The 13,772-nt window shown below is 39.8% G+C and overlaps 1 protein-coding gene across 1 annotated transcript in view; it reads left to right on the forward strand.

The window, feature by feature from the left end:
* Positions 1-10,103, forward strand: part of ITGA9 (integrin subunit alpha 9) — a 245,768-nt gene extending 235,665 nt beyond the window's left edge. The window contains exon 28 of the mRNA XM_036406156.1: positions 7,452-10,103. Coding sequence (XP_036262049.1) covers positions 7,452-7,550 — 99 coding nt within the window. The 3' untranslated portion in view covers positions 7,551-10,103. The remainder of the gene's footprint in view (positions 1-7,451) is intronic.
* Positions 10,104-13,772: the final 3,669 nt, after the last annotated feature.

Consider the following 13,772-nt stretch of genomic DNA (forward strand, 5'->3'; position numbering starts at 1 on the left):
CTCTCTGTTCTAGGTTGTCTTCCAGAGCAGGAGGGCTGGTGTGCTGTTGGGTGGGTGCCAGCTGCATCAGGAGTTCACAACTGGTGTATCTGAGCAGTCCATATCCATGGTGGTTATGGCATACAGTAGCAGTGCCATTCAGCAACTGATATTATACAATTCAACAGTACAGACTCCTCTTACCCAAAAATCAAATCCCCTTGAAGTACGCGTTGTGTTTCTCTGTCCCTGCATTACTCACCATGTGCACCCAGGTCCTTGAGCAAAAACAATCCCACAGATGGCTCTGCCTTTGCCTTAGAGGGCAGGACTAACCCAAAGTGTCTTCCCTAACACATATTCCTCGTATGCACCATGGGGACTTTATCCCCTTCTCTGGTATGTAGAGGCTTTCATGGAGCAGGGTGAACTCAGTTAGTAGAGCCTCTGATGTTAACTAAATAGTAGTAGCCTCTGCTAGATGTAGATCCAAATGTTTGAAGGTTCCACTACCCCTTGCTTTGAATGTGGTTTTCGAACAGTCCTTTGTATCATTTAATTTTCCCAGAGGCTGGTACATGAGAGAGAATATGATACACCCACTCCTTACCATGCTCTCTGGCCCAGGTGTCTATGAGGTGATTTTTTAAGTGAGTCCCATTGTCTGACTTAATTCTTTCTGGGGTTTCATGTCACCACAGGATTTGCTGGCCCAAGATGGTGGTCTTGTCAGTGGTCTGAGGCACAGGGTAGGTCTCCAGCCATGCAGTGATTGCTTCCCCTATTTTAAGAATGTAGCGCTTGCCTTGGTTTGCTGGAGTGTGATGCAATCAATTTTTCAGACCTCCCCACATTCCTATTTCAACCATTGTCCCCTGTGGCGGTGTTCACAGGGGTCCCAGGATGAGGGAAGAGATGAGAATTTTGACTCCATGTTTCAGAAGGCTTATTATTTTATGATATATATTATATTAAAATGATATATTATAACTATACTAAAAGAATAGAAGAAAGGATTTCATCAGAAGGCTTAGCAAAGAATAGAACAGAATGATAACAAAAGCTCATGACTCTCAGAGGGTCCAAGCCAGCTGACTGTGATTGGCCATTAATTAGAAACAACCAACACGGACCAATCAAAGATTCACCTGTTGCATTCCATAGCAGCAGATAATTATTGGTGGTTTTTTTCCTCTGAGGCTTCTCAGCTTCTCAGGAGAAAAATCCTGGCAAAGGGATTTTTCTGAAAATATCATGATGACAGTCCCCCATACCACAGGGGCTTTTCTTGCTTGGCCTGTGGCACGTTTCACAGTTGTGGATAACCTGGGAGACTGTGTTCATGGTTAAGTCCATCCATTTATCATAAGCCCATCTGTATATTGAATCTCTTTACTGGTGGCCTGACTTGTCATGATCCCACTAAGCCAGAAGAAAATCACCCTTATGTTGCCAGTCCAGATCCACATAAAACAGTTTTAATCTTGGCAGCTTAATCTACCTGTCTGTTGTTGTGGTGTTCTTCAGTAGCCTGACTTGCGTATGACAAGACATACGTGTATGTCTACATGACATACAGTCAACTTCTCTATTTGGGTAGTGATGTCTTGCTAGAATTCAGCAGCCCAGGTGAGTTTATCTCTGTGCTGGCAATTGATCTTTTTCCATCAGCCTAGCCACTCCCACTCATTCTTCCTTTCATGAGTCAGTGTACAGGTAGAGCGCTGGCCATTTATTTCATTCACTCATACCTCTAAACCCAGCTGGACAGCTTTCAGCACTGCAATCTGACTTGATCCAGTTTGTCCCTCAATAACTCCTGTGACTTGCCATGTAGGATTCCATCCACATACCCACTGGAAGCTGATTATATTAATCTTTCCATTTTACTCCTAAAAACTGAATTTCCTGGGCAGGTGCTGTGATTTTACTTTGCTTTATGACAGAACTTTCCATTAGGAGGACTTGGATTATCTTCTCCCCTTTCTCAAAAACTTCCTCTGCTGTTGTTGCCATACACAATGATGTCATCAAAGTATTGCAACTATTCTGGAGCCTCACCCTTTTCCAATTCAGTCTGGATGAATGCATGGCAATTTGTGGGAATCTGGACTCCAGTTCATACTGAAGGTCCAGCATGGCCTTCACAGCAGCACTCAGTGGTGGATGAGGCCCACAGAATCAGGTTGGTGTGGTGCTGTCGATGATGCATTGTTGTGGCAGTGATCGGTATGTTGTTCTTCCACCCTCAGCAGTCCCACAGCAGAAGGGTCCTTTGAGAGATCAGGCAAGGTATTCAGTTGTCTAATTTCCTCTGTCTCCACAGCACCTATCCCAAAAGCCCAGCGATGCACTTTTGAGTCCTTGGAATAGCCTCTCCTGAGGTAATCTATGCCAAGGGTGCATAGGGTCTCTGGGCAAATCGGAATGTGTCCGGTTTGGCTGTCTGTCTCTGCCCGGACACGGGTAGGGTGGTCAAAGGACGAGTCTGGACTCTTCAGTTTTTGATCTTCAGGCTGTTTATTATTTCTTATCTACAGAATTTTCTTTCTGCCCAACAGAGGTCTGACCTGCAAGGCAGACAAGGGCACTCTGACCACCCACGGGGCAGTCGTGTCTTTTTATACTAAAATCTACGTACATCATATTTACCTTTATTTCCCAATACCTTTCACCCATATTAGCAAGTGCACCTTCACCACAAACCAATCCCCAAGTGCCAACATCACCACAGAAAATGGATGACAAGAAGAAGAAAGAAGAAGGACGAGACACGCCCTGATCCCTCCACCTTGTCTCCATAACCCCCCTGTACCAAAAATTCTAAAATCTATATTTCACCCTATAAATGTGTCTTTCCTGCACCACTCACTCCCAAGTGACTCTCACGTCCTCAAACAGGTGTCACTTCCTTAGAAGGATCAAAATCAAGCCACCAGACACTCCTGGCAACATTCCAGGATTTCCGAGCCCCCCAAGGGTTCTCTTGGTAACTCTGGACATCCAGAGTGATGTGCTGAGTTCCCACAGGAATGGGGTGATTTTGCCATTCATTCCCAACCAGGCTCACCTCAGGTCCCAGTACTGTCAGTTGTTGGGACCCCTCTGTCACCCCAGAAACAGAGATAGATCATGCCCCTACAGATCTTGATGGCATCAGAGTTCATTGTGTGCCAGTGTCAACTAAAGCCTTATTACTCTTGTGGGTCTGATGTGCCAGGCCATGGGATCCATCCACACAGTCCAATAGATCTGATTCTCCCTTTCTTCCACATGGCTGGAGGCAGGGCCCCAGTAGTTCTGGTCATGGCAGTCACTGCTCAGTTCTTGGAAACATGAACTAGAGATCTCTTCAAGAGGATCAGGAATAACATTCAGCCCTTCCATTCTGTCTGAAGACTTGCCCACTGGAAACTGGATTATCCTTGCAGAATTTCCGTTGGTGGTTGTTCTTCCTCTCAATTCACGTACCCCTGCGGTTAGGGCAGAGGTGGGTTTTCCATCCCACTTTCTCGTATCCTCTCTGTGGTCGTGCAGGTAAAACTGCAGGTTACCTCGTGGTGTGTACCCCTCTCTCCAGCAGAGGGGTACATGCTCCCAATAGCAGAGATTGTGGTCCATACTGGCAGAGGCATGGGACATTGTCTCTCTAGGTTGTTTGAGTCTTTCAAGTCTGTCCACAGTCTTCTTCAGTCTTTTCACAGCCGAGGCACAGGTTGGTAGGGAGGAAAAAAAACTTCATTTTGTTGAAGTCAGCTGATCACTTGAAGCAGTGTTTCTTCTTCTTTCATTGACATCAATGCCAAGGGGATGGTGTACAATGATGGCACACTCCATAGAAACTTCTGCCACATGGATTGTGTACACTGGATCCAATCTGGATCTATAGGGCACTGTTTGTTATTTGAATCCCTTATAGATTACCTCCAGCACAGCTAATTTTTTCAGGTCCTGGATACCTTTCTCTGTGGCATTCCACTTGTCTTGGTGCACTATTAGGTCATCCATGAGAGAATACTGTTCCCTCATATTTGACAGATGTTGCCTCCAGAGGCTGAGAGTTTCTGTCCTCTTTCCAATCCCCTTGCCAATGCCTACATCCTGGAACAGGGATCCCAATTGCCTGGCTTCACTACCATCTAGTTTCATATTGCATGTTGTGATATCCCAGCATCAGAACAGGCAGGTCACAAGGGGCTCTCCTGACTGGTGGCTGAAATGATTTTGCATATCTTGCAGCTCACCTGAAGGTAGGGATCAGGTGATTCTCTCTGGCCCTGCTTCTTCCTCCTGTTGTGAGTGCCCTATTCCTCTTCATTCTTCACTAAGTGAACTAAATTTGTCTTGAATTTCTTTATAGAGGCACCTGCTACAGGCACAAGTTGTTCAACTGGTTCAGCTGCAGTGGCCACAGTGCCTGCTGGTGTGTTTTCCTTCTCTTCCCCCTAAGGGTGCTGTCTAGTACAGAGCACTGTCCAATAAATCATAGTCTGGGGCCAGCATATTGTAATAAATTGCACCTCTCTGGAATTGCCACGGCATTCTCCTTGCAAATATTCTGTCACTTTATCAGGATCCTGTAGTGTTTCAGCAATGAACTCCCAAGTCATTGGAGTAGATTCCTCCAACAGCTGGGCATTTTTCTCTCACATTCCATGCCACTCATGACTATCCACCATCAGAGCAGATCTCTGAAAGATCATGTTAAAAGTCTTTTAATTTTTACCATGGCGTGGACTACCTGAGGCAGACTTAGCAACAACAACATGCTGTCCTTAACATCCAAAGATAATTCAAAATTTTCCAAAGCTGTTGTACAGCCTGAAGAAGGAAAAGGGGTAAAAAGCTGGAGAAAGTCAGCTGGTAAAAAGCTGGACATAAAGGAGTATATACAGGGTTAAGTACCTGTCCTGGATTGACTATATGATGCTTTTATCCCCAATCGTCTTGTTCTGTTTATGCTGAATAATAAGTTTTGCACCTTTAAGACATGTTCCAGAGAGTGAAGGGGGGGAGAGAAGAAGCAGCAGTTTGTTTTCAGATACCGCACTCACTCCTCCACATTCCTGCTCCTGACTGTGTTGTCTGCGGATGGACACAGCGGGACAGAGCTCTCCTTTGCTTTTAGTTAGTTAGTTTAGTGAGGCAAAGAAGTTCCCTGGACTGTGGGGTTTTTTCCCTTTTTTTGGATCTCTTGAAACCTGCTCTGGACTGAACACCCAGGAGAGCACCGGCAGCTCACACCTGTGGCCCAGCAGGCCAGGCCTGGCCTGTGACATTTCCAGCACTGAGGGACTGATCAGAGACTGAGTGAGCTGAGCCACAACCCGGGGACGGGATTTTCTCAGTTTGTCATCTCTTTTGGAGCGGCAAGGGGTTTTATTGTTTAATATTGTTTAGGTTTTATTGTTTAATAAACATTTTTTTTCCACTTTTCTCCAAGGAGATAGTTTCTCCCAGACCGGCTGGGGGGAGGGGCCAATTGGATCTGCTTTCCTACTGGAGCCCCTTTGGGGATTCTCTCCCAAATTTGCTCTGAACCAGGACAGTACCACAACCACATGAACAGATCAAGCAACATTGTAGCCAGGTGGCTCTGTACCTAATGCAACAAAGGCTTAGATAAAGTTTGTTTCCAGCCTACTCTGTTCAAATCTGTTTGCAGATCTGTTGTTATCATAACTTTTGTGACCCACTTGGCACCAAATTAGGCTGTCATGCTTTAGGAATTGTATTCTTGAATTTAGTGTTCTCACTGAAACACTCCAAACTCCTCTTAGGTGGGATGGAGAGGAGAATTGGAGGTACAAAATGTGAGGGTCATAGGTTGTGGTAAGAACAATTTACTGGAAACAGCAATGAGATAAGAAAACAAATAGTAATAGCAACAATATTAATAACAAAATAGTTGAAAAGAGTGATTCACATGCAAAATGCTACTGAGCCCGACTCAACTGCAGCCACATTACCTGGAGTGCTGCCTCTGGCTCAGAGCCAGCATTACCCCACTGTTACCCTCACTTAGCTTTCTTGACCAGAAGGAACCCCTTCCCCTGGAAGAGATTCCCTGCCATCCCTCAAATGACATGAGATCATGTAGAATAATCTCCAGGTTCTAGCCAGTAGAACCCCTCTGGCTACTGCAGAAATTATCCCTGTTTGGCTGGAACTATGACAGTAAGTATGTATGTAATGTATATCTATGCTCCTAGCAGAGTACACTTATCTCTAGATTAATAGCGTGTTCCATTTTACCAAAAGAGAGGGGCTTGTTAGACTGTGCTACAGCTTCTATGTCCTTTGCACAGAAGGCAAGAGGCAGAGATAAGACTGATGATAGGATGATGTGTGCATAGTCTCATGCTGCTGTGAATTCAGGATATAATTCAAGGCACAGGCAAGGACTTAGACTTTAGGAAGATGTGTTGGGGAAGCCCCCTTGACAGATTGAATATGCTACCTTTTAGATCCCTGTGAATTAAATTACACTTGAAGAAAATGAAAGTTGTTGAAAACTGAAACTAAGAAGTCCAATTTAGTGGAATTTTAGTAATGACAACACAAAATATTCCTACACACAGGCAATTTGGGGATAAACGGTGGCAATAACTGAATAACTGGTTGATAAAAGAAGACTAAAACATCATGTTTTACACAGCAGGAGTTAAGAAAACAGGTTTAGAGTGGTGGGAATTACATAAATGTTTAATTATGTTGAACAGAATATTTATTCAGTGATCTCAACAGTGCTAAGTTTGAGGAGTTCTTGAATGCTTATCAAAGTCTGTTATTAAAATAATATTTGTTTATCTGCGACACTTTAAGAAATAGAGATATGAGAATTTTTATCCAAACTGAGATGAAAACCAGTTGCATTTCTTTAAGTACAAGGGTTTAGGAAACAAGAAGATGTGCAAAAGTGACTATCAGTGATTTTAGTTGGAACTGAGAAGTGGGAGGTGGGTGACTACTGTATTCCTCTGGTCCCTCTTGTTTTGTGGGGTTGTAGATACTGAGAGTACTGTTCATAAAATTCTGTCAGCATTTACTTAAGACTCAAGAGTTAGCCTTGAGTCTTTTAGGTTTTAGGTTTTAGGTTTTAGGTTCAGGTGCAAATTTAGCATTGGTCTCTATTTTAAACTAATAAACCTGTATCTGTCTCTGCTGGTCTGTATTTATTAGAAATACTTCATGTTATTTTTTCTTTTAGCTCATACTTCATATAAGAGGATTCCTACCTCAGAGTAGTTCATTTATAAGGAACAGAGTTCTTGTGAAGATATGGGACCCAGTCTGATCTAATTTATATTGATGTAAATAAGGAACTAAGATTTTGGATTGGCACTTGGAGGAATTAAATGCTAATTCCTTGGCTAGTTCTTTCTGCATAATGTTATCTGTCGTCATACCAACCAAGAAGTATCAATTTAATGATTCAATAACTTACCACTGTCATCTCTTCTGATTTTCAGATGGGCTTCTTCCGACGGAGGTACAAAGAAATTATTGAGGCTGAAAAGAGCCGAAAGGAGAATGAAGATAGTTGGAACTGGGTCCAGAAAAATCAGTAAACTGCCCATGAAAACAAAACTGCCCAGTCATGTGACATGCACTTGCTAGTCTATAGGTCCTGCTCTCGTATCTTCCATATGTGGAAGAAGGAATCTTCTCCAGATGTTTTGGAGATCCCATTGATGCTGTGTCTTTATTACTCCAAAAAGCTAGGGAACATATCCTGAGGCAACCACTGCAGCCATGTCAGGTGACTGGAGCAATTCACACTTCATTTAAGAGTTGAACTTTGAACTTTGGTAACCAAGCTGCAGTGCAGAGCAATATTTATGAATCCAAGTATGTCGTATGCCCTCAGGGGAAGACTTTTACCTAAGAATATTTTTTATAAATTCAAGCTTTTTATATTGAGTATGTCTTTATATTTGTATCAATGTTTTATAATTTCTATTGAATAGCTATATAGTTCACTCAAGCACTGATATCTGGCTAAATCTTTGGAAATACATACGTGTGTATATATATACATATAAAAAAAATTATATTGTACTTTTAAACATCAATGCAAGAGAGAAAAGAGAGATTTGCAGATAAAGGTAGCTGGAATCCTCATATGCTTAATTCACAATGCTTGGTAATATCTTATACAGATCATTTAATACAAATAAGCCAAAATCTTTTTACTGTCTCTTTCTTTAAGTTAAATTTGGTATTTGATTTATAAGCTACAGAACCTAAAGTATTTCACAATTGTGATACTCTGTATTTTGAGTCTGTCCTTTACTAGCCAGGATGGGAGAGGATAAAAATACTTCTTCAGCGACATGTAGCAAGATGTAGCTTGCTTTGGCTCACTGAAGAAGGCAGCACAGAATGTTCTCTTTGGAAAGTTTTCTTTTGCAGTCTCTAGGACTGTACAGCTGAGATACCAGAAGGACATAATTGAGCGAACCACTATGGCATTGACAAATTCCTTTCAATAATTTTTTTTAAAGGTAATTAAGTCATATTAATATTAAGATGGATAGTTTTAAAGCTACTGTTAAAGATTATGATCTATTGCTATCAAAGCAAGTGATAAATTGCTACATGCTGTGATCATTATCTTTTTCATGTGAGTTACATACTTGAGTCATGAGTTTGTTTATATGATAATTTTAAGAAAGATAAGTAGATGCAAGGATTAAAATGTTTGGATATTTGAGTCTTGAGATTGCCTATCGGGGTGTTCCAAGTACTGAATGTATTTCCTCAAGAATTTAGAAGGAAGTTTAGTAAAGATGCAGATGTTACTGGAGCTCAGCTTCCCACTTTTATTGCTGGTGATTCTTTAACAAATTGTTTTTGAATTAGAAGAAATCCAGTTGTAATTAATTCAAACACGTTTCTTCAAAAAGCTCTTGGATTTCTGAATAGAAATAATGAAACTTTGTAAGACTTGGATTTAGATTCTACCTGTATTTTACACTTTAGTGAATAAGGAGCAAATGTCATGTTGGTATAAAATCCATGTAAAGGAAAGAAGGGCCAGGTAGAAAGCGAAACCAGGATTGAAAGGTTGCAGGATGTTTTCTTCCTTAAGAGTGTGGTAAAAGAACAGCTGGAAGTTTGGAAACTTGAATGCAGAGAACATGCAAGAAATCTGCTTGAGAACAGGTCTTACTCTTCCTTGCCATATTCATGATAACTTCAAATTATAAAAATGGACCACATTCATATTCCTGTTTGCTTTTTACCACCATCATCAAATGTCAACTATTAATACAGTATTGACCGATATTTATTAACTATTAGCTATCTGCATGCATTAGGGAGAAAATAGTTTTAAAGTGAATTAAGTGTACTGATTCAACATCTGACAAGAAAAACTCACAAGTTGCTAGGGTTATCTGAGAAAGAAATTATGCCTGATGTAAACTCCAAGCCTGTAGACCACTTAAGCAATCTTTTCAAAGTGGTGAAGACTTTTGCAAGCATAACAGTGAAAACAGCCCTTTCTATGCCTAAATACATGAATGATAATGACTCCACATACCAAGTCAGTGATGTGCAGGAAGCCCAGTTTGCTGAAAGCAATAGATATGAAAAATGTTTCTTTGACAATATTTAGTATCAATTTTCTTTAATGTCTTCTGTTTATGGGCACATTTTGGAGTTTTGCACGAGTTTAAAGCATAGTTTAAAGCATATATTTGACATGGAAATATATAATACTGCTTTCACTAAAGAATTAAGGGAGTCACAGAATTAATCCCAAGTCTGCCCACTTTCTAGGGTTTCTTGGATATAAATGAAAATAGAATATAGTTCATTGAATGTGCATTGATTAAAGTGGCGGGAAGACTAATTACTTTTGGAGCTTGGTTTGCATGCACAGTAGAATATCTGCACCATCGTCCCTTCTTTTACTTAGAATGTTATTACTTACATATAGTGAAATTGTATATTTCTTTTTGTGAACTTGTGATTGGAAGAATGTGTTCACTCTTACTAATGTCACCTGTATTTAGAAGCTTGTGTTTACCTGTATTCTGATTCACTTGCACTGTTTTGGAAATGTCAGGTTTACAAAAAATACAACTTTTTGGAATAAAAAAATGACTGCAAAATTATCCTAATAATATTTTGTCAGTTATTGGCCTTGTCTAGCTCATGTACTTTTCCATTAAGTGGGTGAAACATTTTCACCTGTCTATTTGAATTAAGTACTGTATGTGTGTGTTTATCTGTGTGTGGCTAGTAGACATCTTTTATTGTAATTCTATGATTTATAACATCAAACTATTTGGAGACAAAGAGTACAGCTGACTTGAGTACAGTATTTTAAACCCATGGAAATAAAATAAAGGTATGAGAGTTATTTATATTTCATCAATCTTGCTTTATCAGCATCAAATTAAACCCCATGTGATTGTGATACTGACCTATGTTGAGTATCAATCTGTGTTGCTTGAGTTCTGTTTCAAACTATGAATTTGGATGAAAGTTTAATTTTTTAGCTTCATCTGCTTTTCCTGGAAAGATTTATAGTCCATAGTGGCTGGAATATAGTAGCTGAATAATATATTTGAAATTATGTTTTCAACTCTATACATTCCCATGCTACTGGTCTTACCTGTATAGGGAGCAGAAGCTAGATGTAAGCTTTTACTCCTATGACTCTTTAAGTGTTTCAATGTTCTCTAGCCATACTAAAGCAGTCTGTTTCCTCAGTATTAAGACTATTGGCTCTATATCTAAGAACAGGCTAGGCAGAGTTAGGACCTGACCTCTGACCCAGAGCACATTTGTACTGGTGGAAGACCACGGCTTTATATACCACAATGCCAAAGACATTGGAGAGTTCCAAGTAGATGTGGGTTCTGACATTAAGGTAGCACCCTTCAAAGTAAAAATAAATGTTCTCAGTCATTGCTGGGCAAAAGTTGTAGGAGCAAGCTGCTGCCAAAAGGAATGTAATGCCCAGTTTGCTTTCGGAGATTAGTGGAAGAACTAGTGCTGCAGCAGCTAAAATAATAAGCAGAGACTTTTGTATGTACTAAAATCTCTTTTTTATCATGTGAGCATGTGCATGTGTGTGTGTGAGCATGTAAGCAGGCAGTGTACGTCTCCTTCTAGGGCCAAAGGATTGATGAACTAATGATGCCCTCTGTGGGGCTCACTTCTTGTCTTCTTGATAAACAGAGAACAGCAGTTTGTACATAGCAGGATTTTGTGTGTTATGTTATTCCATACAGCTTTTAAGAACCCTGTAGTACTTCTGTGACAAAGAGGCTTTGTTTTAGAAATCAAACCCACAACCTTTAGCATATTTGTTTCTTCCAGTTTCACCAAAGCAAGAACTAGATCAAAATTCAAGAAAAATAAGATGTTTCTTAACAATGGAAAAAACCAGCTCATTTGTTAGCATTCTGCTCAGCCTGGCTCATGTGTCTGGACTGGAGCTGGTCTGACATTTTGGCTCTCTATGCCTGCCATTGGCCTGCTCTTTGGATTGGACATAATGGAAATTTCTCTGCTAAATCTTTTCCATTTAGTAGTGAAATACCCCTTGAAAAAGATAGGACACTTCCCCCCATACTTTTTTGATCTAGTGGGGTGCATATTGACTTGAGTAGTCCTGGGTAAGATGTCTTGATTTTATTAAAATTCTGAGTGCATAATGCACTGGATAATTGAGATCCCAAAGGCCTAAGGACGGTGTCATGGGAGTCATTAAGGGTGCAAAGTAGATTTTAGTGTCCTCTGGCCCCAGTTTGCTTACTACTAGAATTAAAATAAAATAAAGACAGCTATTTTGTATAGATTCAAATGTACAAATGAATTTAAAGTCATATGACTATTTACTACAGCAAATCCAAAATTTAAATCCAAAATTTCAATATTTCAAATGGCAGCAAATGGAGATTTTATTTGCAAGTGGTTTTGAAACAAATAAAGAATGAGTGGAGAAACGAGTCTTATTAGTAAAAGAGCAATGAAATTTAGTTTATTGTGTCTTGATCATACTATAATCTCCTGTGAGTATGGGAAAGGAATAATTCACATATTTCTAGTTCATTTCTATTTGCTTTTTAGGTAGCTAGTGCCATTTTAATGCTTGAAATTCTAGATATGAAATGTTTTAGTAAATTAACCTGCAGTTAATTTACACAGAAAATCAGAAATTATTGAAGTAGTAACCTTGAGCAGAGATGCTCAAGTAACCTGCTGCAGACATGCATTCAGATATGATGTATTGACTTGCATTAAATTATTCTAGATTTATATCAACACAAGTGAGAAAGGACTCAGATGAGCTCCCCTGAAGCTGAAGAACCTGTGTAAGTGGTAATGTACAATAATTTCTGTCATTTTAGCAGTTTTCCTCTGGACTTGCAATCTGAGAGCTTTGTTATTCAATCTTAATGATGCTGGTCTGTGCTATAGTCAAAAAGATAAAAGGAATAGTAAGGGAAGTGATTGCTTTATCCAGCAGAGACCACTTCATAGAGATGATGTATTCTGTCCTACATCAGTCTCTCAATGGATATAGGGCACTTGAGAACCGGACATGATCTACCCCTTACCTTTATCTAACTTAAATGATCAGACTAATTACTAAAATTATTATTTTACTGTGTTGATTTTAGGTGAATGGTACAGAGTAGGAAACTGACAACTAAGTGATTACCTATTAAGAGGTCAGAATACTTGCTCAGTATTAAATTAATGAAATATATATAGGATTGGATAGAAGATTATATATATGTAGTAAAATACTTTTGCCCATTTTAATTTTCAGGGTGAGGGATGAGAAATCAAATCTCACAGTCTATGAAAACAGATTATTTTTTTGTGTGATATTGCCAAATGCCAGAATCAAGGTAGCATGTTGCCCTGTTTCTTAGCTCAAGACTGTATCTCTGACATGGCTTCATCAAAGGGGAGACCCATGTTTCATCTTAGCCAGGTGGCACAGATTACACCTTGTCTCATATTCTACTGCCTGCTCAGCTGTGCTTGTCCCACTCTCACTTCCATTCTGCAAACACTACCAGCTTTTTCCCCTGGCCTTTTTCTGAAGTTTTTCTTCTGCTTCATAACTGGTATTACCCTTCTCTCTCAATTTGTCTGAATAAGAAGGCTAACTTAAATGTGATTTTTCCCAACATGCGTTTAGTTTGAAATATGTCACTGTTGTTTCAGACCCAAAAAAGATTTATCCTGAAAACCTGGCAGTTTCCCCAATTACATCAGCAGTTCTGAGGCCTATGGGAGGTTAGGTCAGGAACTGTGGTCTTCTCCTTAGGTTTCTTTTCATCAAACTTATTGGCCAGGCTGAAATGTACCTTGTCAAATAACTAATAAGTGTGAAATCTGAGGGAGGTAGAGAGACATGTATAACACTGAAGCTTGTTTTGGAAGTGGACAAATCATATAAAAAAGGACAAGCCTGCCAAAACCAGAACCATTCAAAATTATGTACACTATTTTTTTTATTCTGAAACAGTTAGGGATGTGGAACTGGAAGGTCCTCAGTTTCAGTCTCCTATTTTCATTGGCAACTATTCCATGTATTTCGTTTTATGAACCAAAGTCCAGTAGAATTAGTTAATTTTTTTTCTTATTATTCTTGCTGAAGATAATTCTAGCATTTTGTTTTGATGGTGCTTTTAATGGTAATTTTCTTCTCAATTTGTTCTCTTGGCCTCAAGGTCTTTTAATTTAAGGAGTTCCTTTCCTTTCTTCCTCGTCTGACTTGATCTTTCTTGAATACAGGTGACCAAACACTACTTCCT

Source organism: Molothrus ater, chromosome 1 (assembly GCF_012460135.2).
Source record: "Molothrus ater isolate BHLD 08-10-18 breed brown headed cowbird chromosome 1, BPBGC_Mater_1.1, whole genome shotgun sequence".
NCBI classification, from domain to species: Eukaryota; Metazoa; Chordata; class Aves; order Passeriformes; family Icteridae; genus Molothrus; species Molothrus ater.